Source organism: Esox lucius, chromosome 13 (genome assembly GCF_011004845.1).
Source record: "Esox lucius isolate fEsoLuc1 chromosome 13, fEsoLuc1.pri, whole genome shotgun sequence".
NCBI lineage: Eukaryota > Metazoa > Chordata > Actinopteri > Esociformes > Esocidae > Esox > Esox lucius.
Window position 1 is genome coordinate 18,154,281 of NC_047581.1, and position 26,839 is coordinate 18,181,119.

The 26,839-nt window shown below is 40.1% G+C and overlaps 3 protein-coding genes across 4 annotated transcripts; 1 reads left to right on the forward strand and 2 right to left on the reverse strand.

The window, feature by feature from the left end:
* Nucleotides 1-130: 130 nt before the first annotated feature.
* Nucleotides 131-5,077, reverse strand: polr3d (polymerase (RNA) III (DNA directed) polypeptide D). The gene is made up of 9 exons (XM_010876388.4): nt 4,890-5,077; nt 3,914-4,073; nt 3,778-3,821; nt 2,718-2,875; nt 2,470-2,594; nt 1,538-1,712; nt 1,186-1,436; nt 938-1,090; nt 131-696 (listed from the first exon to the last, which is right to left on the reverse strand). Exons 2-9 carry the CDS (start codon nt 4,070-4,072, stop codon nt 577-579), a joined length of 1,185 nt encoding a protein of 394 aa, XP_010874690.2. The 5' UTR covers nt 4,073; nt 4,890-5,077; the 3' UTR covers nt 131-576.
* A 3,491-nt stretch (nt 5,078-8,568) lies between these two features.
* LOC105014244 (phytanoyl-CoA hydroxylase-interacting protein) lies at nt 8,569-16,113 on the forward strand. Of its 2 annotated transcripts, none has more exons than XM_010876385.4 (5): nt 8,569-8,821; nt 11,674-11,853; nt 13,627-13,801; nt 14,826-14,943; nt 15,039-16,113. In XM_010876385.4, the coding sequence occupies exons 2-5, from the start codon at nt 11,686-11,688 to the stop codon at nt 15,580-15,582; spliced, it is 1,005 nt and encodes a 334-aa protein (XP_010874687.1). In that variant the 5' UTR covers nt 8,569-8,821; nt 11,674-11,685; the 3' UTR covers nt 15,583-16,113. The 2 variants fall into 2 exon arrangements, with proteins under 2 accessions (XP_010874687.1, XP_010874686.1); XM_010876384.4 differs by having other exon boundaries at nt 8,570-8,821; nt 11,677-11,853.
* A 967-nt stretch (nt 16,114-17,080) lies between these two features.
* gins4 (GINS complex subunit 4 (Sld5 homolog)) lies at nt 17,081-22,445 on the reverse strand. Its single transcript, XM_010876387.4, has 8 exons — nt 22,066-22,445; nt 20,854-20,940; nt 20,500-20,613; nt 20,313-20,410; nt 20,128-20,216; nt 19,897-19,987; nt 19,398-19,502; nt 17,081-17,476 (listed from the first exon to the last, which is right to left on the reverse strand). The coding sequence occupies exons 1-7, from the start codon at nt 22,165-22,167 to the stop codon at nt 19,406-19,408; spliced, it is 678 nt and encodes a 225-aa protein (XP_010874689.1). The 5' UTR covers nt 22,168-22,445; the 3' UTR covers nt 17,081-17,476; nt 19,398-19,405.
* Nucleotides 22,446-26,839: the final 4,394 nt, after the last annotated feature.

The following is a 26,839-nucleotide window of genomic DNA, read 5'->3' on the forward strand; positions in this document are numbered from 1 at the left end:
GATTATACCTAGCCCCCCCCACCCCCCAATTTTTAAAAATCTATGTCTATCAAGACTTTCCATTGAGCTTTAATTTTTTGTCAAGAACTAGCTTTAATTTGTTGTAAATAGAACATCACAAAGCACAACAGACATTCTCTTTTGTCCTTTTATTTATATCTTACATCCAAGTAAAATTCAATCTTACGTTCAGTAATTAAAGTATGTGTTACAGGATACCACAGGAAATATTACTTTACCACATAATCCTCCCAAGTAGACCTTCATGCACATTCATGTAGCGCATATTCATGTACCTTCCAGAGGAAATTTGGTACACATTTTTTAGAATGTGTCAAAAGATGTTCACTTTCTACAGAGAAAAATAAATATTGAAACAAGCAGCTAGTAAAGTTGTCGATTTTTCAACATTTGTATACATTCTGAAAACTACAGGTACAAATAACCACAAATGACACCTGAAAAAACTCTGGGTTTAGGTGTCATATCTGCTTGCAATAACCCTGTCTTCATACAGACCCTACAGCACTACGTGGTCTGAGTGTCTTGTGTAGAAACTCTGGGTCTAATGGAATGTCATACTCTGTTTTCCAAAAGGGCTTCGAAGTCTGGTGAACAGACCAATTTGTGTTTGATGTGTCCTAGCACTGACAAGTCCCCAGTCTGACCCTCTCCTGTTCCAACTGATACCAGCTCCTAAAGGAAGACAAAGGACGTTCGTGAAAAACAAAAATAAAATGCAAGACAAACATAAAACTGTATTGTGCCTTTTGAAAAGTATTCAGACCCTTTTCAAAATCCAATTAATCTACGGCACCACCCAAACATCAAACTTGTGAAAACGGCAGGTTTTAGTGTTCAGCACTGAACGGAGCGGTTTCATGTGGCATCGGATGATTTAAACAACTACAAGCAGCGACGGTTGTTTATTTCTGACCTGGAGAAAGGCGCACGGTGTTCCCAGGGCCACATCCAGTGAAACATGTCCCAGAATGAGCTGCACTCGACCTGACTTCCGCACCAACAGCCGTCCCACCAGACCCTCCTGCAGGTCCCTCAGATGGCAACGGTTTTCCTCCTGCGCGTCCTCCTATTCCAGAGAAAGGACAGGCAAAACCTTTTTGCACACACACGGTGTAACAAAGCCTCTTTCTGAACCACATATTCCAGTACCTTAATACCTACTTGAGATTCTGTTTTCAATAGCCTGGATTGTCCATCCTCTGACTGCATCTCCGTCTTCACCGGCCTGACCTCCTGGGTGGGTGGCTGCCCTGGTAGAGAGTCAGGAAGCTGGATGAAGAACAGCTCCTCTTCCTTGCTCTGCCTCCAGCTCTCCAGCAGCTCAGGTAAAACCTTGGGTTCGGGGAGTGGAGGACGTCTAAATGTGGGTTCCATCTTCTTAACCTCTGGAGTATCTTCAGGCTCCTCTTTCACTAAAAAGGAATTGGGACATGGCCTTGAGATTTAGAACCCATTACTCAGCTTTTTTTACTGACACGAATGTTGGTTGATTTAAGAACCAGGTTACTGTTACCTTTCACCTCATTTGTGCCGTCCATGGCATCACTTTCCTCCTCTGTCTTGTCTGGTTTGGTGGAGGCAATCTCAGACATGTCAATTTCCTCCTTGAAACCCCACCCCGACACAGCCAGAGGCAGCTGAACAGGACAGCTTCTTACATCACTTCTTAAGTGAGGGTCATCCAGGAACTGGAGGAGATTTCAAATAGCATAAGTGGTCAAAGGGGCCTCCAGGTATTACTCTCTGGACTCAATACTAGAGGGTTTCACAGGTGGTTGTGACTAAAAGTTCCTTGCATCACACAGCTCATTACTATCCTGCTATCCCTTTGGGTGATTTGGGGTTGGGGGGGGGGGGGTGGCGGTAAATGCAAAGTAATTGTGGTTTTTAAGCCAGAGAGGATTATTCTCCTCTAGTTGGTCCTGGGCTAACTTCCCGGTTGAGCAAGCAGTATGGAAATAACCTGGGATAGTAAAATCTAATACATTTCAGAATATTAATGGTCATTTGTTAACAGTCCTGTCTTTGAGAATAATGTATATACTGTACTTGGCAGCATGGGTGAAGGCTGACCTATTCTGGAAAAGAAACCAAAGATTTTACATTGTATGTGGTCAGAGAAATCTTATTTAAACCAGGTTACATGTTCCTCTTAGAAACCTAGGTTGCTGAGTGTATTGGTAAGAATGAGATGGTTGACAGACTCAACAGCTTTTTCCATATCAATAAACAGCAGACCATTACAACTTTTGGTCTAAAGAAAGGATGATGCCATTCAGCACTTTTCTAGATGCTAAGATACATTAATGGCCAGTTCTGAAGACTGACTGAACTGCAGAAAGAAATGTGACTCCAGATGGAGGGTTAGCTGTTTGCTGACCTGGCTCATACATTTTGTATTGTGTTTATATCACAATTAAACTTAAAACTACCTGAAGGACTCACATTGTCTCGTTCTAGGGACCTCAAAATTTCTTTGGTCTCTTCCTCTGTCTCCCTCTTTTCCTTCTTGATGTTAATGATGGGTGAGGGACCCACACTTGGTGCATCTCGCTCACCTTCATAGCCACCTGCATAGACCACAGAAAAAAACTCAGGGATTACAATGTAAAATATACATCATTATTTTACACAAAATGTTACACCATATAGCACAATGTTATGGAATCCCAGCTGAATTAACACACCCTTACCTCTTTTCTTCATCATCATCTCTGCAGGTCCCTGCTCAAATATGGAGTGGGACTGGATGACCTCTGGCCGACCCCGGCCACGGCCACCCCTACCACCTCGCTCACGACCTCTTTCATTATCCCTCCTTTCCCTCCTTTGTCCACCCTCAACCTTCTGCCTATAGTCCAAGACAGTAAAACTCAGTCATCAACACATGGTCCTTACTTCCTGCTTTGAGCAACCTTAGTCACTAGTTGACATGAATTCACTTGCTGACAAAGATTCAGTCAGTATCAGAATGTTTGATTAACTACAAACTTGAGCTAAATCTCAACAGGTTATAAAGGGTAAAGCCATTCAGCAGGATGAAGAGTTGAAATGGTCAGTAGCCACATACACCTGGTACACAAGAAACACACTTATGAGTTAATAAATATTGTCTGCTTCAAGTTCTGTAGGCAAGCTGGGCTTGCCTGCCTCTCTCAACAAACAAGAAATGGTAAATACATTATTTGGTAACAAAAGTGCCATGTTTTAGCAATTATACAGCATTCTCTGCTGACTTTCAGGTCTGCCTCTCTGCCCAGATACTATAGCAGTACCTGGTGGATGGGAGTAATTTATCAACGTCGCGAATGAACCACACCAAAGGCACTCCCCACTTGTTTTCAAATTGAGAAACGGGCAGACCGAAAGTTTGTCCCAGCTCAAATTAGTTATTTAAATAAAATGTCAAATTACTGTCTACAACAGACACACATTTGCAAAGTGTTCGTTCTACCTAGTCAATGTTTGTTTTTGCCTTTTATTTGCTTCGTAATAATCAACCCTAGACAATCATTATTGTACATTTTATTTAACTTAAATCTCTGTCTTATTTTGGAACAGGACATCTGCTAAATTACAAATGTAAATTGGGCTTCTGGCAGCCCATTAATTATTTTGGCAACCATATTCTTAGATTAAGACTAAATACTGCTATTACCAAATGCAGCTAGGTCCTTTTTAAAGCACAAGAATGTTGGAAATCATTTCTGAATTATGAAATGATATGGTCATAAAAAGAACACTGGAACTTACTCTTCTTTAGCTTTGCGGCCAATAATGTTAGGAGTGAATGTTTTCTGAAAGATAAAACATGAGAGCAAAGATTGAGTTAGATAAACTGATATAGTGACGATAGAGCATTTCAATCAACACAATTCACTGAGCCTACCTTCTTTACTCCTCCCAGAGTGAGGTCTCTGGAGCGCATGGAGGGAAGGCGGCCAGGGGAGAGGGTGGCCGGTAGACGACGTCCAGTCACCATACCTCTGCCACCTCCTCCGGGTATTGTCGAAGGGCCACCAGGTTTGCTTGATCCTGGCTCAGCCATCCTGGACAAAGTATTTATCACAAAAAACTCTAGCTGGTGAGGTTAGAAATTACTTTGAAAGTGACCGTTTGTTTTGGCTTTATACGCATCACTTTGTATTTGAAATGATACAAAGACTGTAAAGGGTAGACAACATGATTTCACTTCCAACTAGTAAGGAGTTTTTTAGTCCAGGATTAGGTTTAGCTCGTGTCCCCGAAACCGACCATTAGTGTTTTTGTAGGATCTTGGCAATTTGGTGATCATGTGACCAGAGTGTATAATGTATACTTGATGCAATGACGAGGGATATTTGGTCGCTACAAAATGACATCGATCGTTTCCCCCTAATCGTTAACAGAAAATAAAAACGTGCCTCGGTTCATGTGAAAATGTAATTTATTCTCGCATGTGTTCAACTGAGATGGAATCCAAATAACGAAAAGCATGTCTTGCAACGTTTAAATTTAGATTATTTTGGTAAGAAACTAGCAAATATAATTACCTAGTCTCTAAAGTGGCTAGACCACTAGTATCAGTGGTGTCACTGACAAATTACGTTCTAGTTCTGAAACGTTTGTTTAATAGAAGAAAATCTGAACATACTGTAACAGTTTGGGATCTATGTGATTTTTGCACAATGTAAAATCTGTTTGCGAAACAGTTGCTCCCACTTTCGTCCTGTTTTGGTTATGCTGAAAAAACGTTTTGCCTTAAACGTTTTATTTTGGGCGAAATTAATACATCCAAGAAGTTACTGTCAACACACATGGCAGCAATCCATGCTCCTACATTAAATACAGTTGCGTTTTCGACATTCTTGCCTGATTAACATTACCTGAATCCTTCTTCAGATCTTCACAAAAGCAATACAATGGGATTTCATGCGATATCACTTCTTACATCAAACCCGTGGAGATTTCATCAACCAGATGTGTCAATAGGTGCTCTACTAAAAAGTTAGCATTATCTTCTGCACAGCGCCATCATGATTGCTTATTCTCCTTTGAAGTGTAATCATTGCGAGACACAACCAACGTTTCAGGTGCATACACTGCCACCTACCGAATAGGAGGATAAGGCCAACTATGGCCTTCTTGAGGTTGCTAACTGCACAGTACATTTAAAGGGGAAATATGTAAGATAACATTTTACATAACTGCTAGCATAAATAGAAGTATAAATGACTATAAGTACACGTCTGTCATCTCTCTCTGACCGGGTGAAGTCAGGTGTCTGTCAGCTCCGAGCTACCTATTACCCATTAAAGAGTACCAGATTTCGTTTTAGTAGTGGTAGTATATTGAACTATAATTTTTTTGTGAAGGTTCAAGCAACATTATGTATTTTTGCATTTTGATCAAACAACTTTCAACTACTGACATTGACCATTGACAACACACACCATTGATGTGATGGCTTGTTTTTGTGTCCAAGGAGAAAATCTAATAAATACAAAAAGTACACTGCTTTTCTCCAAATTCTCATTTTATATTTAGACATTTATCCAGATGCTGCTATACAGAGCAACCTCCAATTAGTGCCTACATCTTAAGATATCTAGGTGGGATAACCAAGCAACTTAATAGTAGGCCACCTTACTCAATGAGGTATCTATTAGCAAAGTTGGAGCTATAAGGAATGGAAAACAATACAAACACTTTGTGCCAACCAATCACTATGTCACACCTATAGACACAAAAAAAAGTTCTTAACAGTACCAAATATAGGCTCTTTGTACTTTTTGTATGTCCTTCTTTGCCCATGTTTATAAAGATGGAACTTGTATGGTTTCCTTAAAAAACGTTCCATACAAAAAGTGGGTTCTGCTGCAGTGTGTAGTATACAGTTAAAACTACAGTTGAGGACCCTTCTTCGTGGAGAATTGTTCTATAAAGAAAATTTTTCAATCCAAAAGGTTTTTTGTAGATCCTTTTGAAGAACTTTACAGATTTTTAGGATTTTTCTCTGCCATCCAATTAGGTAACGGTGAAAGCCTAAATGATCCTCCTGGCTATTGTCTTATTCCTGTGCTGAGCTGAATTGTCAGGATTTAGTGTGTCAGTTCTCACTGCTTCGGGTATAGAAGTGTCTGTTTTGTGGGCCCAGTGACTGTAACAATGTTTCAACTCTGTAGAGTAGGGAATAAGACATAAAAGCATGAGGTGTCAAAGAAAAATGGATGCAGTGTGACTTAGCGTTGTCTAATTGTTATCATGGTCTAGTTGCTATCCTCTTTGACAATTGACCTCTCAGCCCCTCTGGTCAGGTCTCTGTTATTGTCTTTGGCCAGGTCCACATCTCACCTTCAGGAAGGTTACCAGTTATCCTCACTCCCTGGCAGGCTGATAACTCCAAGTCTGAAACCATGTCACACCCTCAGCACAAAACACAAAGGAGGGCACAGAACAAGATGAAATAGGAATGAGTTAGAGTATATTGCTTCTACTCAATTATCTTAGAATTGTCATGAAGTGTGTAACAGTATGACAAAGGCAATTAATCACCAAAGCTAAATTAGAATTAGAACTTGTGGATGTAAAGGATGCATCTTATGTATGCATCTTTTGCATCCATATGAGAATTAAAGGAATAGAAAAATCTTTCTGTGAGTAACACATGCACCCCTCTTGTGCTTTCTTCACAGCTTAAGGGCAGCGCTCTGTATCTCTGCCTCTCACCCACTCAAATAAGAATTAGAAGGATTTTTTTAAATGATCAAACCCAAATTTAGAACGAAAGTCCCTTTTCAGTTCCAGTTAAAATACAGCAAGCAAAAACAAACATATCGAATGAATATTCACGTAGAACAAACATGCAGAAGACACATAGCAGACATAAACACTTCGTATGACCAGAAATGGTCACCCCTCTGGGTTACTGTATGGAGCAGGCTTTGATCATTTCGTCTTCAGCTTCATCACATTCCCTCCCCAACTCAATATCTCCAACCCTTATCGGTACATCTGAGCCTCGGTCTGCACGACTTCTTCTTTACCCTTTCCAAATGAAGGAATCTTGATGCGCCTGATTCTCAATACATCTGACTAACTGGTATGTCCAGACGGCACACCATCCCCCAAAATGCCTGAACCCTTTTGTGTTGGTGCATAAGAATACATTTCTTAATAGGAATCAGCCCATACTGTGTTCAATTGGTTTGTTTACTTATAAATGTAGTAAGTTAGGAATCATTTATGGTAAAGAAAATTAACTCAATTTGACATTTCCTGAGCGTTCCACTTCTGGCATCCGTTGAACGGTTAAAGGGAGGTCAGTGATGATGAAAAGGTCAGACAGGCTTCCAGAGTACGAGACACTTTATTGACAAACACAAGAGCAGATGACAGATGTCCAAGCAGGCAGAGAAGACAAATGTATAGGAGAATCCCTGAATCCACTGAAAGACAATGCTGCTTGCCAGGGTAGCAAACATGTTCAGCATTTGCCCATGGTGCTCCTTGCATGTTTTGCCATGGAGTGTGCATAGCCTGGTAGGATGCTACTGTAGCAACAATCATGAGTTTTTAAGACAATTGGTATAGAAATGCAGAAGGGAATTTGCACATACTTTTTATAAACTATTCATCAGGTACGTTATTTTTCCATAGTTTAAATTACTTGAAAACAATAATAGCCTAACAAATGTATCACAACATATACAGCGGGCTTATGCCTAGGTAACCACATATGAACCAATAAAGTGTTGTGAACGAGTGAATTAGGTGTCCATGCTATCCCATCCTCCATTTTGCCCTTGCATGACTGACAAGTCCAATGATTGCATTTTAATTACATTTAGATGGGATCAGTGAGCTGTGCCTGGCCAGCATGGCTGCCAGTTGATAACTGAATACAGCCTTATAGGAATTCACGGGTGTAACACACCAAGCATTCTAACACTTTGCCCTGAACAGGATCGGATTTTGTGAATGTACAGTAACAGTATAATTATTTTCTTATTTAAAAAAAAATGACATCAGGACCAAAGAATACATTTTATAATGCATAATCAAATCTGTAAAAAAATATAGTTATTTTTTGCAGGCATCCATTAGCCTAACAGGGCCTTTCTGCTTTATGAATAGGCAAGGGCAGAACTTCTGTGGATTAAGCCCATATGGTGTAACATTTGGTGTGTGCACTGGACTTCCATGCGCCCTCAGCACCACCAAGTATGGGAGCATAGTCCGTTGATCCACTGATGACATCCAGTAGGAGTGGAGTAGGATGCAGGATGATTTTCTTGACTGTCAGCTACGTACTGCTGCAGTCCCATTAAGAGCATGCTGGCCTTGTTCACGGATGTGTAACTGCGTTATCATTTGTCATTAGCTGCGCGAGTGGCATATCATGACCCTAAATGCTCATCACCTCATTTGTAAATCCAACTTTGGGTTTTCACTATCATCAGTGGCTCCACTTCAGGTGATGCGGCTTCACAAGTAAACATGGTCCTTAGCAACCAGCAAGAATAGCAGGAGGGGGAGGAGGGGGAGGAGGGGAATAGAGACAGCGTGATGTAGGCTCTAGAGCAAGAGCATGAGAGTGGGAGACAGATAGAGGGAGCATGTGAGGTACAGAAGAGTAAGGTAGAGAGGAAGCGAGAAGGAGAGAGAGTGTGTGTGTTCATTTCACTTCCTAATAGATTTTCAGGAGAATCTGTCCTCCACTGCAGATGAAAAGAGCTCTGAACAGATTTCTGCAGTCATTATCTCTGGTGAAGGACCTATTGCACTTTTTGCAAAAACACTTAACCACCTCACAAAGGTAAGGCTATATTTCCCTTGAATTTCCTTCCGGTCAGTCACCTCATGCATCTAGTGTTCAGAAGGTGAACAACATCTATTGTTTTCCCACAGCAAGGATAATTACTATATATGTGTTTCTATGCTGGAAATTGCATGCTCTCCTTCTCCATGCTTATCCCCAGAGCATTCCCCAGTTAATGTTTGGAACTACATTGATCCACTGATGATGAGTCTGGCCAGTATGTTTGTTTGAGTTTCTAATTATTGAGGTAGAAGACATTTTGCTAACAGATATACTATATCTTGAAATGTACATTTAGTTTTTTTGTGATTAGTATGTGTGCAATATAATGTAATCTATTAGTTTTCCTGTGTCAGCTCTGGTGAAGGAATTTCAATTTTTACGAAACAAGTTAAGCTCTTCGATTCACAATGCTGGTGTGACTATCATCAGCCTGATTATGCACATCTGACAATGGCTAACAGTGTCATTAATCACCTAGCTGAAATATGAACCAAAAATACCCAATCATAAACCCTTTAGAGACGATACAAGAACAACTTTGCGTAGATATGATGCTCTTTCTTGATGGCATAACAATTATCATAATGAACCCACAACCTTTACAACACAGTGAGACCGTGTAGGGTAGACCGTTATGGTGTGTGGACCAATAATGACTTGAGGTTATTGCTCCCTCTACCACTCGATTAGAGCAGAAAAAGCCTTCAGCTGCCTATCCGTTGCCTCACTCCCTCAAGGTTTGTCAGGGTGTCACATACTGTATGTGTGACCTTCCGCCTTATGGGACACATCTCATGACTTTATCAGCACCTAAAACCCACGAGTAGGAAAATGTCTTATAGCTATGAAGCTGCTTTCTGTTTGTACACTACACGTTCTATGGCGTATGCAGCATCGTTCATCAGAACACTGTCACTGTTTCACTGTTGTAATGTGCAGCATGTATTAGGATTCTACATCATTGGAGCATGAGTAATTAGGCGTTTGTAGTTATCTCCGTGAACACATTAGTTTCACGTAAACAAATATGTCAGCCCGACTGTAAAATGTGTTAATCCGACATTTTACAAGCAGTTGCTTTAACACCATTCAATAGATCTATGCAGTAGATTCACAGTGACTTGAATTTGTATCATTTCAGAGCGTAAGGAAGACTATTTACATGATGTAGGTTCACTTGTGTGTGAACTGTGTTCAGACATAGTCAATCTGAACGTGGAGCAAGCACTACAGGAAATGAAGAGGTTTTGATGTTTTGTCCTATGAGAAACTCCTCTTGCCCTAAATTCATTCTGTGTGAGAAGAGGGAGGGGATCAGGCGAGCAGCAGCTGTGTAACACAGGAGGAATATGGCGCCACAGCCAGCTCCCCATCCCCTCTGTAAACGAGCTAGCTTGCACGTTTGGCTGCTCTGTGGCTTTAATGAGCTGCTGCGGCATGTCTGTTACCAGGTGAACCAGAACACAACACCTCTCCAGGCCATAACGTGTGCAAAGCCACTACAGCACCACACATCCCAGTCACTCATGTGTGACACAGCCAGCCACACACAAACCATAAGCACTTCGTCTCACCATCATCCACTCATAAAAATCCACAGTCACCTATACACACTACAGCATAGGTACGGTATGTAGGCCTACTGCCTACTGTTTTCGCCAGCAGCACCCTGCTGGGCATCTAACTGTTACAGCATATGTTGTGTGTGTTTGGGCTTATAAAGGGGAAATTAGCCATATTATGTGAAGATGTTTGGCATTATTAAATAGGATACAAATAAGGCATCGAGGGGAAGGAAGAAAGGCACAGTTAAAATAGCTTTTCTCAGTTAAAAGCAATATTGATTCAAAACTTATATTTATAATAATGATTCTTCGCAGATATTACAGAGAACGCAATATCAAGCATCTAAGGAGAAGCTAGCAGTGTGGAGTAGTGAATTTGATGCCTCGCCTGCCTGTCATTCCTTTTCATCAGCCAAGGACAGGAAAATACTTGTTTTTCTCCTGGAAGGCACAGCAATGGTTTCATCAATTCAGAAGAGAGGTGACAGCTAATCAAACACAATAGGCTGACCAAGAGATTATAAGGTCTAGGTCTTCAAGGCTGTGTGCATCAGCCTGGATCACCAGTCTGTTATGGGCAAAAAAATAAATAAGACCATAGACCACACCATGATGACACTCAACAGTTTTTCTATTTTCAATTTCCTCCAACTCTTCAAATACCACAAAACTGGCAATGCATTGGCTTTGAGATGCTGTCCGGGTTGGGAAAGTGCAAAAATGCTTGAGAGGGATTCTGCGATCATTTCCAACTTGAGATTAATTGAGTTTCCCTTGGAAGTACTGTTTAACCATGATTAAACAAAATGAGATGATGTGTAGCTAGAGAATGAAAGTGAACACAGGAATTACTGGTTTTGGTGGGGTCAGTTGGTTTAGGGCGTAATCTAAGGTTGTCATTGAGATGAAAGAAATGCCAGTGGAGGATGAGGGAAAAGCAGAGGGGAAGAGATGTGACCATAGAGAGCCCCCCTGACTAACGGTTAATAGAATTTGGTGAGGCATGTTGTGTAGCTGGCAGTGTCATGTTAGTGGTTTTAGCAGACTATCTCGGCACTGTACACTCTCCCAAGAAGATCAGGGAGTAGAACATATCTAATGAAGCCCACAGCTGCGTGTCAGAATGAAACTCGCATGGATTGAATTTAAATTAGACATGGGAAAAATTGCAATGTTGCTATCTACCTGAAGGTTATTTTATTCTATAAAAACTGTCCAGTCCTGTTTATTAGTGTTCCAAATGTATCCCATTATATGACCCTATTTTTACTTCTTGTTCAGCAGCTAACAACCATGGAGACTGCCCTTTCCACTCCCCATAATATCCAGATAAGCGAAGTTTCCTGCGACTCCTTCCGTATCGCCTGGGACATGACTCCTGAGGATACTGCCAGGGCTACGCACTTCTTTATAGACCTAAGTCGCAAAGAGGGCAGGGACCCCAACCGCTTCAAACACAGGGTCTGTCTGACTGACTGTCACTGCTTTTCTCCCTTATAAACTGTCCCCAGACTCTCCTGCCTTTTCGCTCAATGAATATTACTCTTCCCTGGATCATGACTCTGATTCTAACTCTCACTGTCTATATCCACGTCCTTCACGTCTCATCAGTCCAAGCCCAGTTCTCCAGTAACAGACAGTTCCCTGCAATATGTCATGTAATATGTTTTCATTTAACCCAAGATGACAGTGTCTATGCAGGACCATAGTTCTATAGCTAAGCACATAAAACCCAGTGGTAATTGTAAGTGTATCTGACAATGCAGCAGTTACATCTCAGACAAAATTGGTAGTGCCCCTTTGGTCAATTCCAGTGCAGGAAAAAGAAACTTGCATGCTGCAAAACAGCTATGGGCAAGTGACTCATTAGCACATTCGTTTTTGCTTGAATAATCTCATTCCCAGACACTCTGTGGCAAATGTGAGGGTGGTCTGGGGGAATAATCCTTCAAGCTTTACCTTGATTAAATAATAGGAAAGTTGTGACAATGACCTTGTGAAATAGGCATTGGTTTAATTGGCTTAGTCTACCAATCAATCAGCTCTAACAATTCCTTCCCTCTTGTGTTTTGTGCAATGCCCGTCACCACAGACATTTTTCAAATAATCTTTCAAAGCTTTCTCATTGGCTAAAATGTTGGCATTAAATCAGGATCAACAGCACCAACGTAACAGTCTTGTTTTCTTCAATTTCCTACCTCACGTGGTACCTCAGGAACCAGCAACCCCCTGAACACAACAACAGTCAACCGCCAACAGTGGTTATCATCACCCCACAAAAGCATTGCTCCAAAACAGCTGCAGCCTTAGCAGTGGGACTACACACAGTTCACTTTGCCTACTAGAATATATCAATACATTGGTCCCTCAACCCCTATCGGGTGAGATTACATATGAGCTAACCTGTCACTAAGGACTGTTCCAAATGTTTTGTTGGATTATGTGCTTTGTAAACTCAGGAGAAAGTTCCAATCGTAAAGGGAAACATCTTGAATTTCTGCACACCCAAATTAATTTCTACTGCAAAAACTTCATTCACATGGCCAGCAGATCATGTTTCCCCGTTCCTTCTCCCTGACTTGATCGTTCAAGAAGGAGCTACCAACAAAATGTATCTCAGATGCTGATCAGGGGATGCTGACTCAATGCTTCAACACTGCTTCTGCAAAAAGTATTGGAATATGCCTTGGAATTAATCTAGTAACTAACTGCGCTGATAATGTTGTTCCCACAGTGACAATACAAATGTACACTAACCAAAAGCCTGGGAAGAATGCATAAGTCCAAGTCCTACTGTCGTTTAATATTCAGTCCTGATTGCGTTTTCTGTGTAATTAAACACCCCAATCCAACCTTAACAAAGCCACAGTAGAGATTTAAGTTCCTCGGCTTTCACACTTTTGATTATCATGATTTGTACCAACTCTATAGGATTGTCATTTTAGTTTTCATACTGGAAGATGTGTTCCTGTGAAAATCCTGAACTTAAAGGATTGGTACCCATAAAATTCCTGTGAGCAAATTCTCATATGAAACCTGCAGAAATATTGAATAAGAATCCAATGTAATGGTTATAAATCATGATAGGAGATAGTAAAGGATTTTTGTAGAGCATTTACTATATTCAATAGGACAGAATCAGATCACTCTTTGTCTCCTAAACCAATGATTTGTTTGCAAGGTGAAACTTTACCTTTAACACAATATATGATGTATCCATGTTTCACCCATCAGGATGTGCCTACCAAACTGGTTGCCAAGGCAGTGCCCTTACCCATGGCAGTGAGGGGTCATTGGTTCTTGAGTCCACGGACAGAATACTGCGTTGCTGTGCAGACTGCAGTGAGACAGGCAGATGGAGAGTACCTGGTGTCTGAATGGAGCCAGGTGGTGGAATTCTGCACAGGGGGTATGTCAAAGATGTGCATATACTATATTTTTATAGTGGATCATTGTAATGAAGGTTTTATGGCTGGCTCCTCAATATTTACCGTGGATATAAAAAGTCTACACACCCCTGTTAAAATGCCAGGTTTTTGTGATGTAAAAGAATGAGACAAAGACAAATCATGTAAGAACTTTTTCCACTTTTATAGTGACCTATATAGTGACCTCTGTTAGAAAGCCTTCAGCTTTCTAACAGATGCCTGAAGGTTTTGTGACAAAATTGCCTGGTATTTGGAACTGTTTGATTCCCTCCACCCTGACTATGGCCCCGGTTTCAGATGAAGATAAACAGCCCCATAACATGATGCTGCCACCACCATGCTTCACTGTGGTTATGGTGTTCTTTGGGTGATGTGCAGTGTTGTTTTTGCACCAAACATACGTTTTGGAATTATGGCCAAAATATTCAACCTTGGTTTCATCAGACCATAACACATTTTCCCATGTGCTTTTGGGAGACTTAATTTTGGGAGACTTGGGAGACTTCTGAGAATTATTTTCTACCATTCTCCTGACTGATATCTTTCAACAATGAGATCCCTCTGATGTTTTGGAAGCTCACTGTGGACCATGGCTTTTGCTCTGAGATGCAACTAAGAAAATGTCAGGAAAATCCTAGTAGAACAGCTGAACTTTATTTGTGATTAATCAGATTCACTTTAAATGATGGCAGGTGTGTAATGATTTCTATTTAACATGAGTTTGAATGTGATTTGTTCATTCTGAACACAGCCACATCCCCTGTTATAAGAGGGTGTGCACACTTATGCAACCAGATTATTGTAAGGTTTTTTTTTTCCCCCCTCGAAGATTTCAGTTTGTTTTTCAATTGAATTGTTCACATTATAGGTCACATTATGTCTCATTCTTTGACATAAAAAATAATTGGCATTTTAACAGGGGTGTGTAGACTTTTTATATCCACTGTGTTATTTCAAAATGGATCTGAACAAGGAAATTCACAACTGGCAGTTTTTGTATAACAGATTATGCCATGGACCACCTCAAGCAGCTCCTTGGTAAAGCGCAGGGTTCCGCAGGAAGATTGCTGAGGTTCTCTGTGTTCTATCGCAACCAGCACCCTGATTACTTCCACTATGTCAGGTTAGTACTATACCATTTGCTTGAAATACACGCAAGTATAGGGATGTACTTGGGAAGTTTAACAAAATAATGATTCTCTTCTATTCTTCTATTAGAATGGAATGTGGGGGACTGATGCGCCCAGCCCTGAAGGACAACAGTGGAAGCCACGGCTCACCTATCAATAGCAAACTGAAGGGAGTCTTCCTCAGCTGCAACACTGAGTTTGACACAGGTCTTCCTCCAAACGACTCCCCCTATGGCCCCCTGCGTTTCCAGATCCCAGCAGGGAACCTGCTGAATAACGACACCAATCTTTACTTTGCTGACTTCTACTGTATGTACACAGCCTATCACTACGTGGTGTTGGTGCTAGCCCCTGCTGGCTCAGATGGGGATAACTTCTGTCGTTGCAGTCTTCCCCTGCTGGACCTGACCGCCAACCCCTTTTTGACATACATCCCTCCCCAAAGGCCGGGGGAAGAGCCCCTGTTTTGTCACGCCAGTGACGTTATCCTGGAGGTGCTCTATACAGAGCCACTGCATCTGGAGCAGGGCACAGTGGTGGAGATCAGTGGCCACCACCAAATGAGCCAGACCACAGCCAATGCCAAGAAAGATCCCAGCTGCAAGGTGTGCAACATCAGTGTTGGCCGCTGAGCGGACAAGCTGGACTGACAGAGTGTAGGGACGATGGGTATTGGCACTGTTGCAAATAAAATGTATAGAAATGGGCTCAGCGATTTAACTCATTTAGTAGTGGTTACCCAAAAGGGACATTCCATCTTTTGGGACACGTGCATGCGGCTTCCCCCTTGGCTACTAGTATTCCAAATCCCCAGATATCTTCAGTTAACACATGGAAATGTTGATGGACTTACAACGTTATGCAAAGGGCCATAGGGTTCGGCCACCCACTACAATCTTCGGTTTCTAGCGGTTGGAGGACTAAATCGCCTCAAGCTTAAATGCACTGGAAAACAACAGAACGTTTTGTTTTTAAATATACCCTTTCAGGTAGCCCACCTCTCATTTTTATAAAAATGCATGGAGGTTAATTTTGTATTTATTTCAATAATGTCATGTGCTGTCCTGTATGGAAATTGTTTTAGACAAGTTGCAAATAGTGAAATTCAACTTCCACTACAATCCAGACATCATTTAATATTAAATTGTTCTTTTTTTTTTTTACTGGAAGGCAAGCAATGTAGCTAACTTTTCAAGTAAACACTTCACAGAAGACTGTCATTTTCAAAATAGAGCTTCAGATTTTTCATAATAACCGTTATCATTGCAGTCCGCAATTTTAAAAGACACCTGCTAGTTATCATGTTTATTACAAATTGGCTAATTTCCACAGAATTGACTTGACTGTGGGCCATTATGGCCTATGCTCATTAGGCTTTAATAAGTTACCCATGAATGTGTACTGTTCAAATATATGTGTACTGTTCAAAAATATCTCCAGTTAACATTGTTGCTAGCACCGCAAAATAAACTTCATAGAGCAAAAAAATTATAATGCTTAGGTCAACTTCACTGAATGGGATGTAATTGACGGAAATAGTTGAGTCATTCCCATGAAACCTAATTCCCATGAAACCTAATGGCAAAATGTGATGTCGGTTCGTTTTGCATTACACAATCAATTTATCCCATATGGAACTTTACAATTTCTTCATATAAGGTTGGTTCGTTAAGGCTTATCCCGGCTCTGTGTTTTCATAACCGTGTACATCAGGACAACATATTTGCTTCAAATAAATCTACAAAACATACATTTGCTTATAAACTTCAGACATGCCCTAACACTGTGGGGAATGCCTCTATAACAAAAATTATGGTCAAAAGAATATTAATGACCATAATTATTGTCTATATCTGTGGGGTTTATTGAGAGAGTAGAGTACATTCACTGTGTGCACCTACAACTTCTAATGCTTGTCAATGAAGGGGACAGTAGACCCCGCATTTAGCTAACGGCAAATCATACACTGTTGTCTCTTCAAGGTTTTGATGCCATCTTAACACATTGAGGGATTTTGAGCTACAACAAGAATCCCACAGAAAAACACACATTAGATAATGAACATAGATCACTATATAATTACTTCTTGTAATTTTGCTTTTAGAACTATTTTGATACATGACCACAGGGTAAATGATGCCTATACATCTCAGCCCTTTATTGTGTTGTACCTCCCAAACTTTTACTTCACATAACGACACCAAAAAGTGTCATTCTCACCACGGGTCTCTCACTTCTATCATATATGTATCTATCCAATGATCATGGCAATAAAAAGCTGTAAAAAAACAAACAAAAAAAATAACAAATAAAAAAGAGAACAAAAAACACGAGGGACAGTTGACCCACCCATATATATATATAAAAAAACAAAATACAATCCAGTTCTTGCTTAGGTCTTGGTAAACCACAGATAATGTCCATCCCTCCATCTGTCGATCACAGCAGTTCAGTCAAGGCAGTCTGTTCTTCCAGCCATCAACCATCAAAGCAGGAAACGATTAAGTGCACATGGGACCGAACCATCTACAACACAGCCCAAAAAGAGTAGTCAGGCTATTTTAGAAACATGGCTCTGCACATTTGCCCAAGAAACACTGCTGGAATTCGGTTTTGAATTGTGTAAATAAAGCTAGTGAACTGCAACAGAATCAGCAGTGTACTGTACATAATATATTCAAGCAAATATTCCACCACAAAAATTCAAACTTGATTAGTTACCCAAATACTGTGTATAGTGAAACTTGACTACATGTAAAATTACAGTACAAAACCATCTCATGTAAGATCTAAATAATGCAGAAAAACATACTGTTAGGTCCAGAGATAATTGGACACTGCCCCGTTTTATTTTGTATTTTGGCTGTTTACCAAGATATATTCAAGTTACAGTTAAATAATGATTATGGACTTAAAAGTGCAGTCTCTCAGCTTTACTTTCAGGGTATTCAGATCCAAATTGGAGGAAGGGTTAAGGAATTACAGCTCTTTAATATATAGCCCCCTCTTTCTCAAGGGACCCAAAAGTAATTGGACAATTGACTCAAAAGCTGTTTCATGGAGAGATGTGGTTTGTTCCTTCGTTATTTCTTCATCAATTAAGCAGGGAAAAGGTCTAGAGTTGATTCCAGGTGTGGCATTCGCATTTGGAAGCTGTTGCTGTGAACCCAAAACGTGGTAAAAGGAGCTCTCAATGCAAGTGAAACAGGGCATCCAGGCTGCAAAATAAAATCCATCAGAGAAATAACAGGAATATTAGGAGTGGCCAAATCAACAGTTTACTACATTCTGAGAAAAAAAATTATGCACGGGTGACCTCTGCAACACAAAAAGGCCTGGACGTCCACAGAAGACAACAGTAGTGGATGATCGTAGGATCCTTTCCATGGTAAAGAAAAATTCAAAACATCCAGCTATGTGAAGAACACTCTCCCGGAGGTAGGCATATCATTATCCAAGTATACCATAAAGAAGACTTCATGAGAGCAAATGCAGAGGGTTCACCACAAGGTGCAAACCGTTTATAAAGCCTCAAGGCCAGAATGAAACTTGGCCAAAAAAGCCAGGCCAGTTGTAGAACAGCATTCTTCAGACAGACGAAACTAAGATCAACCTGTGCCAGACTGATGGGGGCAGGGGGAGTAGTATGGAGGAGGATTGGAAAAGCTTGTGATCCAAATCATACCAGATCATCTGTAAAACACTATGGAGGCAGTCAGATGGTATGGCCATGCATGGCTTCCAATGGCACTGGGTCGCAAGTGTTTATTGCTGTGACCGAAGACAGAAGCAACCAGGTGAATTCTGAAGTGTATAGGGACATATTGTCTGCTCAAATTCAGTGAAGTTGATTGGACGGTGCTTCACTTTACAGATGGACAATGACCCAAAACATACTGAGAAAGCAACCCAAGAGTTTATGGCAAAGAAGTGGAATATTCAATTCACCTGATCTCAACCCAATCGAGCGTGCATTTCACTTGCTGAAGACAAAATTTAAGGCAGAAAGACCCACGAACAAACAACTGAAGACCACTTCAGAAAAGGCCTGGCAAAGCATCACAAAGGAGAAAACCCGGCATTTGGTGATGTCTATGTGTTCCAGACTTCAAGAAGTCATTGCCTACAAAGGATTATCGATAAAGTATTAAAAATGATTGCTTGTGTTAATTGGTCCAATTACATGAGCCCCTGAAATAAGGGGACTGTATATGGAAATGGTTGCAATTCCTAAATGTTCCATAGGATATTTTAGTTCCACCCTTTAAATTAAAGTTGAAAGTCTGCACTTCAATTGCATCTTGGTTGTTCCATATAAAACCCATTGTGGTGGCATACAGAGATAAAATTATGAAAATTGTACCAGTGTCCAAATATTTCCAGACCTTACAGTATATTAAACGGTGTCTGTATAGATTCAAATAATTGTGGGTGACTAATTCAGTACCTTGATAGTTAAATTAGCTGGACTGCTCCAGTTGAAACCAAAGGTGCTATAGTGCGATACCGCATGAGATGCTGAGAACCCTCTTCAAGATCCACAACATACTCTCTGAACGAAAACATTGGACAGAAAAATGGAGAGTAAGTTAAAAAACCATGCAATACCAAGTTTAGCCGGTATAACATTCTTGAAGCCACAGTACAAGCAGTCTACATTAGAACAGCATTTTCCTGCTCCAGTACAGTACATTTGTGTAACTGCTCATGAAACACTAAATTTGGATTAGTTCACAAGTTGATCCAGGTGTGCTTCGCCCGGGCTACTACAAGACATTTTACTGTTAGGGGTACGCAACACATCCAAGTTGAAAACCAGTGCATTTGAATGCTCATGCAATATGCACCTCTTCAGAACAGAAGTCAACATCGATCCTATCTTATCCTAAAAGAGAAATTATAATAGTTATAATCCATAGAAATACAATCATCATGTGATGCTGTACCTCTGCTCATCTGTCTCAGGCTCCACAAGGATGTTTTCCTGCCTCTCCCTCACACGCAAGAAAACAAAAGAGTCCAGACAGGGCTCTGGCACTGGGCAAACATCAATACACTTGTGTTAAACTTGCAGAAAGAGAAGGCACATCCATTAACAAGACCCATTATATCACCATGTTCTACAGACATCAGAATATTGGAAAATCTCATGTAAATAATATCCTGGCAGCCCTCACCTGCTTTCAGCATATCCACCGTCTGTAGATTAGGGGGCATGTGTTTTAGAGCTACTGATTTGAGATAGGTCTCGGTGTTGGTCAGATATCTTAATGAAAGAAGGCACATCAAATCAGTAATCCAGGAACAGTAATGGAAGTAAAAAAGACATTTAAATCTGACAAAATGTCCCCATAGCACTCACTCTTTAGTGAAGGCAAATTCCTCTGGAGAGAGGAATGAAGGATCTCCATCCGCTCTAGACTTCTCTTTCTCCAGGACATGAGGGAAATATTTCTCAATCTACACAGGCAATAGACCAGAAATAAAACTGTTAGTATGAGCATTTATGTGCAGTCCCTCTCAGAAGATAATGCTGTTTTTGGTATAACCTTCTGGAGACGAGAGCGGAGGTAGCTGCTAAGGACAAAGCGGATCCTGTCAATCTCCATGCGGTGGACACTGGCCTTCACGTCCCCTTTCCTAACTCGCTGCAGGTTGGCCTCCTGTCAACAGAGTCCCACCAAGGACCTATTATTAACACTGGTTCCTCACTGCCCACAGAGACATGGCTACAGCAACGGTCAGTTGACTGAGGAACCCCACAGAAACATGGCTACAGGAGTGGTAAGTTGTCTTAGGACCCCACAGAGACATGGTTACAGCAACAGACAGTTGTCTGACGACCCCCACAGAGACATGGCTATAGCAACGGTCAGTTGTCTGAGGAACCCCAACACTATTACCATGTGAGTCAGCTGCTCCATCACACACTCAACCATTTCTGACTTGTTCTCCAGCAACTCAGGAGAGAACTTCTCATTCAGCCAGGCCTGGGGACAGAGGAAAAAACACATTTACATAGCAAACTACATGATCAGTGAATTGCAAAACTCTCAAACTATAACCAAGACCCTTGGCTTTAAATAGAAAATAAAGCTACAACTCTATTGCATTCAAGTTTGGGCTGTTAAGGACAACTATAGTCGCTATTTTTATTTTATTAGTTAGGTTTGATATAACGTAAATGTGTTATACGTTTAGGTTAGCTAAAAGTAAGTGATCACTGAATCCATGCCCTTAACAGTAATACGTTTTGGAAAAGAGTGTTTGCTAAATTAATTAAATCTAAAAACCAGCTGCTGTCGAACTGAACTGACTAGAATTAGCTTGCCATTTTCCAATTAGGCATTCGTTTCATTATCCATCTAGTTAAGGCCGCAACCTAGCTTTATCCAGAATACTACTTATTGCCTTGTTTGTTGATTTGAAATTCTAGGTAGCTATAATGTTCAAGCAGTTAAAACACCGAACTGCTTAAACAGCGATGGGCTTATAACTAGCTGGCTAAATATTTTTTACAGTACACATTCATTAAATAGGTTGAATTTTATATAAATTGTCATCTGTAGGTGTTGCAAGGCAGGTTGGAATATTTGAGAAACTCCGATTTCAAGACATACTACTGTTGATAACGTCGTTATATACAGTACCAAGAAAAGATTAAACGTGTTTTTTTAAATAAAAGGCTTGGATTTGCAGCTACACATCTTCAAATGTGATTAACAGCAGGTGCCGTGGCTCCAGTAAAACATCAATGGAAGTCAAAAGGAAAACACAACCAAAGTACCAATTGTTAAGAACACTGAGGTATGGCTACATTAATTATAATGATTTTCATGACAATACCGCGATGTAGCGTGAATTACCGTTGACGAAACACTCCTTCAGATTTCGGCTTTACACAATGAAAGTTGGATAGGTAATTAAAGATGTAGTGTGTAGTACCTTTTGGTTTTAGATAATTGCGGTGAATTTATAATTTATTAATTAAAGTTCCATATTTCCAAAACTGCAGCTCATGTGAGGCTGCTCTCGTATGATCACAATTGAAACGGAAGGATTACAATGATTCGTTATATAGTCATGAAACGGCTATAGTGAAACGGGATAGTTACCTCTTCAAGTTTCCCAATCAATTCCGCTGGAGTCATTACATCCTCCTGGCCGTCATCTGCTTCGCTAATGTTACTGCCATCATCAGACAACGCATCCAACATGATCACTCCGTAAAGCTAATTTACTCGCCTATTATTGTTATTATTAATAATAACAATATTAATATTACAATGCTGGAGAGCAAAAGTCGGTACTTTTTTTAAATACACAGAAATGTCGCTTTCAACAACTGAAGTTGCAGCTTCGTGAAACTAACTATACGCGTCAAATCTACTGACACTCAGAACAGAAACAACAACAATCGCTCACTTCCGGTCAAAGTTCGCGCCAAATGGAGTTGGCTCGGGCTAAATCGCATACTGCATAATACGTACTTCGAATACTTCGCTGGTGACGATGAAGTACGCACTTGTTTAGTATATAGTGACCCAGTATGCCCTTATTGGGACGGATTTGGGACATAGTACTTCGTCATAAAATTGCGTCTCAACATTAGATCATTTTGTCGCGCATTAATAACACGCTGAGTTTGAATATTTAGCTGGATTCCGTTAATATTGTGTTTAACGTACTAAGTTTTCTTCTACCACAAATAGCGTCTATGAACGGTATGGTTTTTGCCACTGGCGGTTTTAATAACTTACATACTTGAAATCCAAAATGGAATCCAAAGTATTACCACTTGGAATAGTCCTAAGAATTGAGCCCGTGCTAGCGAGACTTAAGACAAACTTCATACTGCCAAGGATACTTCATTACATGACAGAACAACGTTCGATTTTCTTTCACAACGTGAATGACATTTGATGCAATAACTTTCAATATAGGTGTAGATAACTGACTTTTTCATGTAGCAATATGGATAGTATAACTAGCAACACTTTCCTGCATGTTTTAGATCTCTCCTTGCCCTAACACACCTGATGTAAAGCTAGCTTAAATAGCGGCATCGGCAGCTCGCAGTGGCATTTCTGGTGGCATGTTGAGATGCCACGGCATCTGCCCCGTTAGCAGTGGCATTTTTTTTGTGTGGCAGGTTGAGATGCCACGGCATCTTTCGCCGTTTATATGGTATTTCCGGTGGCAGCCTGAGATGCCACAAATTTACTAGACCGATTATGGGGTAGAACGGTGGCAAACAAGGGCTATGTCCGAAATCACCCACTACTCAACATATACAACCAAACCAGTAGCCTGTCGTACTGTAGAGGAAAGAGCTTATCCGACTGCAACTGCTGGTGTTTGTAGCATTTGCTAGTGAGATACCTTATAGTTTATAAATGTTAACATTTGCCAATATTAGACTTGGTAGCATTTTCATGACCCTATTTGTTTATTTTCTTTGATTATTTGTAATATTTTATTTTTATCAGTCTGTTATGCAGTGCTAAGGAAAGAAATTGGTGGTAGCCATGACAAAATACTTTACTCACTCAAATAAAAGACTGCAGTTTGAAGCATGATTACATTTGGGGAACAATATTTAGGATGGTGCCCCCTTTATTTTTTAAATCTTGACATATTTTTTTTTTCAGACTCTGATCAGCAGGACGACTATAGCTTTCTGAAGAGCGATTGTGAAGCTCCGACTGTCGCCATGCTAGCAGTAGCCTATCTCCCGGATAAAAGATGTGGACCGTCGGTGGAGCTGAGGCCGAATATAAAGCCTGTATAGCTGCGGCTAGCGGGGGAATCAACTATATATATATAAAAAAAAACTTTTACTGCTAGTGACAGCCGAAGATAGACCAGAAAGGGGCACAGAGAGAGAGGGGAAGACATGCAGCAAAGGGCCGCAGGTTGGATTCGAACCCCTCCCCGGGGGGGGAAATCAACTATAAAGACAAAAACTTTTTTTGTATAAGGCTGTAAACATCGTATTTCTTCTGTAAAGTTGGGCATGATTTAGAAAAAGATGATTCAGTTTGTTTTATTTTTCTTACAGGTTATATTCTAGTGTACTCAATATGCCCAAAAATAGGCTACCAAAGCAAATCTCTTAGCCTTCTTCTGTTAGCATTCATATTAAAACGTGCCTATATACTGTATTGTTTATGCTATCATTTTCACCTGTCACCAGCAGGCACATAAGCACAGACAGAAAACATAGGAGCATAGATAAAAGTAGATAGACATAGAACACATAAATCACATAAATCCAGCACATGAGCACCAAAATCAATGCATCATGTTTTATGCAATCGTTAGTTTTTATTATGTAGCCTAAAGCACAAAATGTTTATGAAAGGTTCCACATAGCATACATAAACTTCACTTTGCCTTATAATATTAATAATTTGAATACAGTTTGCTAAATTAAATTGAAAAAATATATATTATTACAATTACATTACAGTAAACAAGACATCTTTGTGTGGATGTGTAAAATGGTTGCCAGATTTGTGTTTGTCCTGCAAGAATATAAAAATCAGCCCTGATGGTTAACTACTTGCAATGCTTTATGTTGTTTGTAGGAACACTTGTTTTCTCTTAATGTATCCATTAAAACGTTACCCATTTAAAGTGTGCTGAGGCAACAGTTATGATAAGCACACTATATTTTCACAAGTGGCATGAGGTGATTGTCAAATTTGAAAATATAGTTTATGGACTTAAAGTAATCCGTAGTGCATGATATGTAGCCTAAGAACAGTATAACACATGCCGATGTATTGGAAACATGCATGTTTTGTAAATTATTTATGAAAATGAGGCAACAAGAGCTTCTTTGCTCTGGTGCCCAAATACTGGTATGTTGTCACTGACAAGGTGTCTGCAGGTTTGATTGATTGTGGTTTGTTACCACAATCAATCAATGTTTGTTGTATGACTGGAAGAATAAAATGGTCCTACTGTAAAAAAAAGATCTCTATATATATAGCTGTTGGAATTTAATTTAATTGAACAAGAGAGGAGGATAAATGAGTAAGTAAGTAATGAGTAAGTAATACATTAATAATTGTCCAAAATGTAGCCTTTCAAAGAAGGATTTCAAACAATTCACATATCAGGTAATTATAACTCCTTATAAGAAACATAATGTACATCTGAAGCTGCAATACTTAAATTACCTTCCATACCTGGCAACCCTGCAGGGCTTCATCTGAATAGTATAAAGGGGATCACTGCCCACCTTTTTCTCAGGGCAGCACTTGGGTGTTGTCAGTTGCTTGACCATACAATACAGCATCGCTTACTGTGACAGGAAGCTTTTTTGCTTTTTTTGATGTGTATTGAAGATGCTCTGGATACAGATTAGTTGCATGTACAATTAGGACAATTATGAATATATACTGACATTTAGTTTTGAGGGTTTTAGATGGAACCCACAGTGTTAATAAATACAGCATTTGTTGGTAATTTTTTTTTAACGTTTCTTTCAGATGTACTGTAAATGCTCTATAAGTCTGAAATCTTCACTTGGGAAAAACATAAATTATCAAGAACATGTTTTTTTTACTGCAGGAAAACTTTCTAATCCAACATAGTCTGGCTGCAGCTGACTGGTGTGATAAGGCAACATTCCGATGGAGGACTGAAACTCCCTGCTGTCCTTTCAATGGACAGAGAAGAAAAAAAAGAAGCCATCCAGGAGATGGACACCTGGGATGGGGAACTGGATAAGGATTCTCCAGCAGAACTTTTTACTTTTGTCTTTGCAAAAAAAGGACTATGACAACTTCTGGGAAGAACTTGTGGATGAAAACAATTACAGACTCTTTGCAAGATTTGAGGAACATTGATTGTTAAAATATTTTTATATTATGTTATATTAAAGAGTTTTGTTCCTAAATACAGCCTAGTAATTCATACCAAGACCTTTGTACAAGGTTTAAATTTTGAATCCTTTGATTCACAGATACATATAAATATCACTTTGTATAGTAAGCTATAAATGTTGAGGGTTTAAAGTCAATAATTTTGAATAGGTCATCTGTTAAAACATCTTGTTTAATTTACAATCAGAAAGGGACAGCTGCCACAGGGGGCCAGTGGCAGTTTCCACAAACATTGACAGGTGCTTTGCCAAGTGTAAGCCTATAGCCTAAATATTGTTCCCCTAATGTAATCATGCTTTAAACTGCAGTCTTTTATTTGAGTGAGTAAAGTATTTTGTCATTGCATTTCAAATAAAAAAAAAAACATAGGCTACCACCAATTTATTTCCTTAGCACTGCAACATAGACTGTAATACAAATAAAATATTATAAATAATCAAAGAAACGTTGAAAAAAATTAACAAATAGGGTCCCCATAATCGGTCAAATGTGACATGGCATCTTACGGTGAACCGGTGGCAACCCACACAAACAGCGGCAGGTGCCGCGGCAACCTAGATTGCCACCGGAAATACCATATAAACGGCGAAAGATGCCGTGGCATCTCAGGAAAAATCGTTGGCATCTCAACCTGCCACACAAAAAAATGCCACTGCTAACGGGGCAGATGCTGTGGCATCTCAACCTGCCACCGGAAATGCCACTGCGAGCTGCCGATGCCGCTATTAGAGCTAGCTGTCACTCCATCAAGGACGTGATAATGAGCTGATCATTTGAATCAGGTGTGATAGAGCAGGGAGAGATCTAAAACATGCAGGGCGGGGTGCCTCCAGGAGCAGGGTTGAAAAACACTCTAACCCACTCCATTGGCTCCAATTCAATACACTATAAGCCAAAGGGGCCTACGCAAATTACCTTGTTACAAAAAAAACTACGCTATGTGAAGTGGAACCTGGCATTCAAGAATTACTCACTCTGGTATGTAAAATCCATA

Bases quoted from the DNA above. Each gene is read 5' to 3' on its own strand.
- LOC105014244 (XM_010876385.4), top strand. From the start codon at position 11,686: ATGGAGACTGCCCTTTCCACTCCCCATAATATCCAGATAAGCGAAGTT. The intron at 13,802-14,825 runs GTATGTCAAAGA...TTTGTATAACAG, and splicing joins GGTGGAATTCTGCACAGGGG to ATTATGCCATGGACCACCTC. The intron at 14,944-15,038 runs GTTAGTACTATA...TTCTTCTATTAG, and splicing joins GATTACTTCCACTATGTCAG to AATGGAATGTGGGGGACTGA.
- polr3d (XM_010876388.4), bottom strand. From the start codon at position 4,072: ATGGCTGAGCCAGGATCAAGCAAACCTGGTGGCCCTTCGACAATACCC. The intron at 3,822-3,913 runs GTAGGCTCAGTG...TTTATCTTTCAG, and splicing joins CTCTGGGAGGAGTAAAGAAG to AAAACATTCACTCCTAACAT. The intron at 697-937 runs GTCAGAAATAAA...GTCTTCCTTTAG, and splicing joins CACCGTGCGCCTTTCTCCAG to GAGCTGGTATCAGTTGGAAC.
- gins4 (XM_010876387.4), bottom strand. From the start codon at position 22,167: ATGTTGGATGCGTTGTCTGATGATGGCAGTAACATTAGCGAAGCAGAT. The intron at 20,941-22,065 runs GTAACTATCCCG...CTCTGTCCCCAG, and splicing joins TGATTGGGAAACTTGAAGAG to GCCTGGCTGAATGAGAAGTT. The intron at 20,614-20,853 runs GTAATAGTGTTG...CTCTGTTGACAG, and splicing joins TGGAGCAGCTGACTCACATG to GAGGCCAACCTGCAGCGAGT.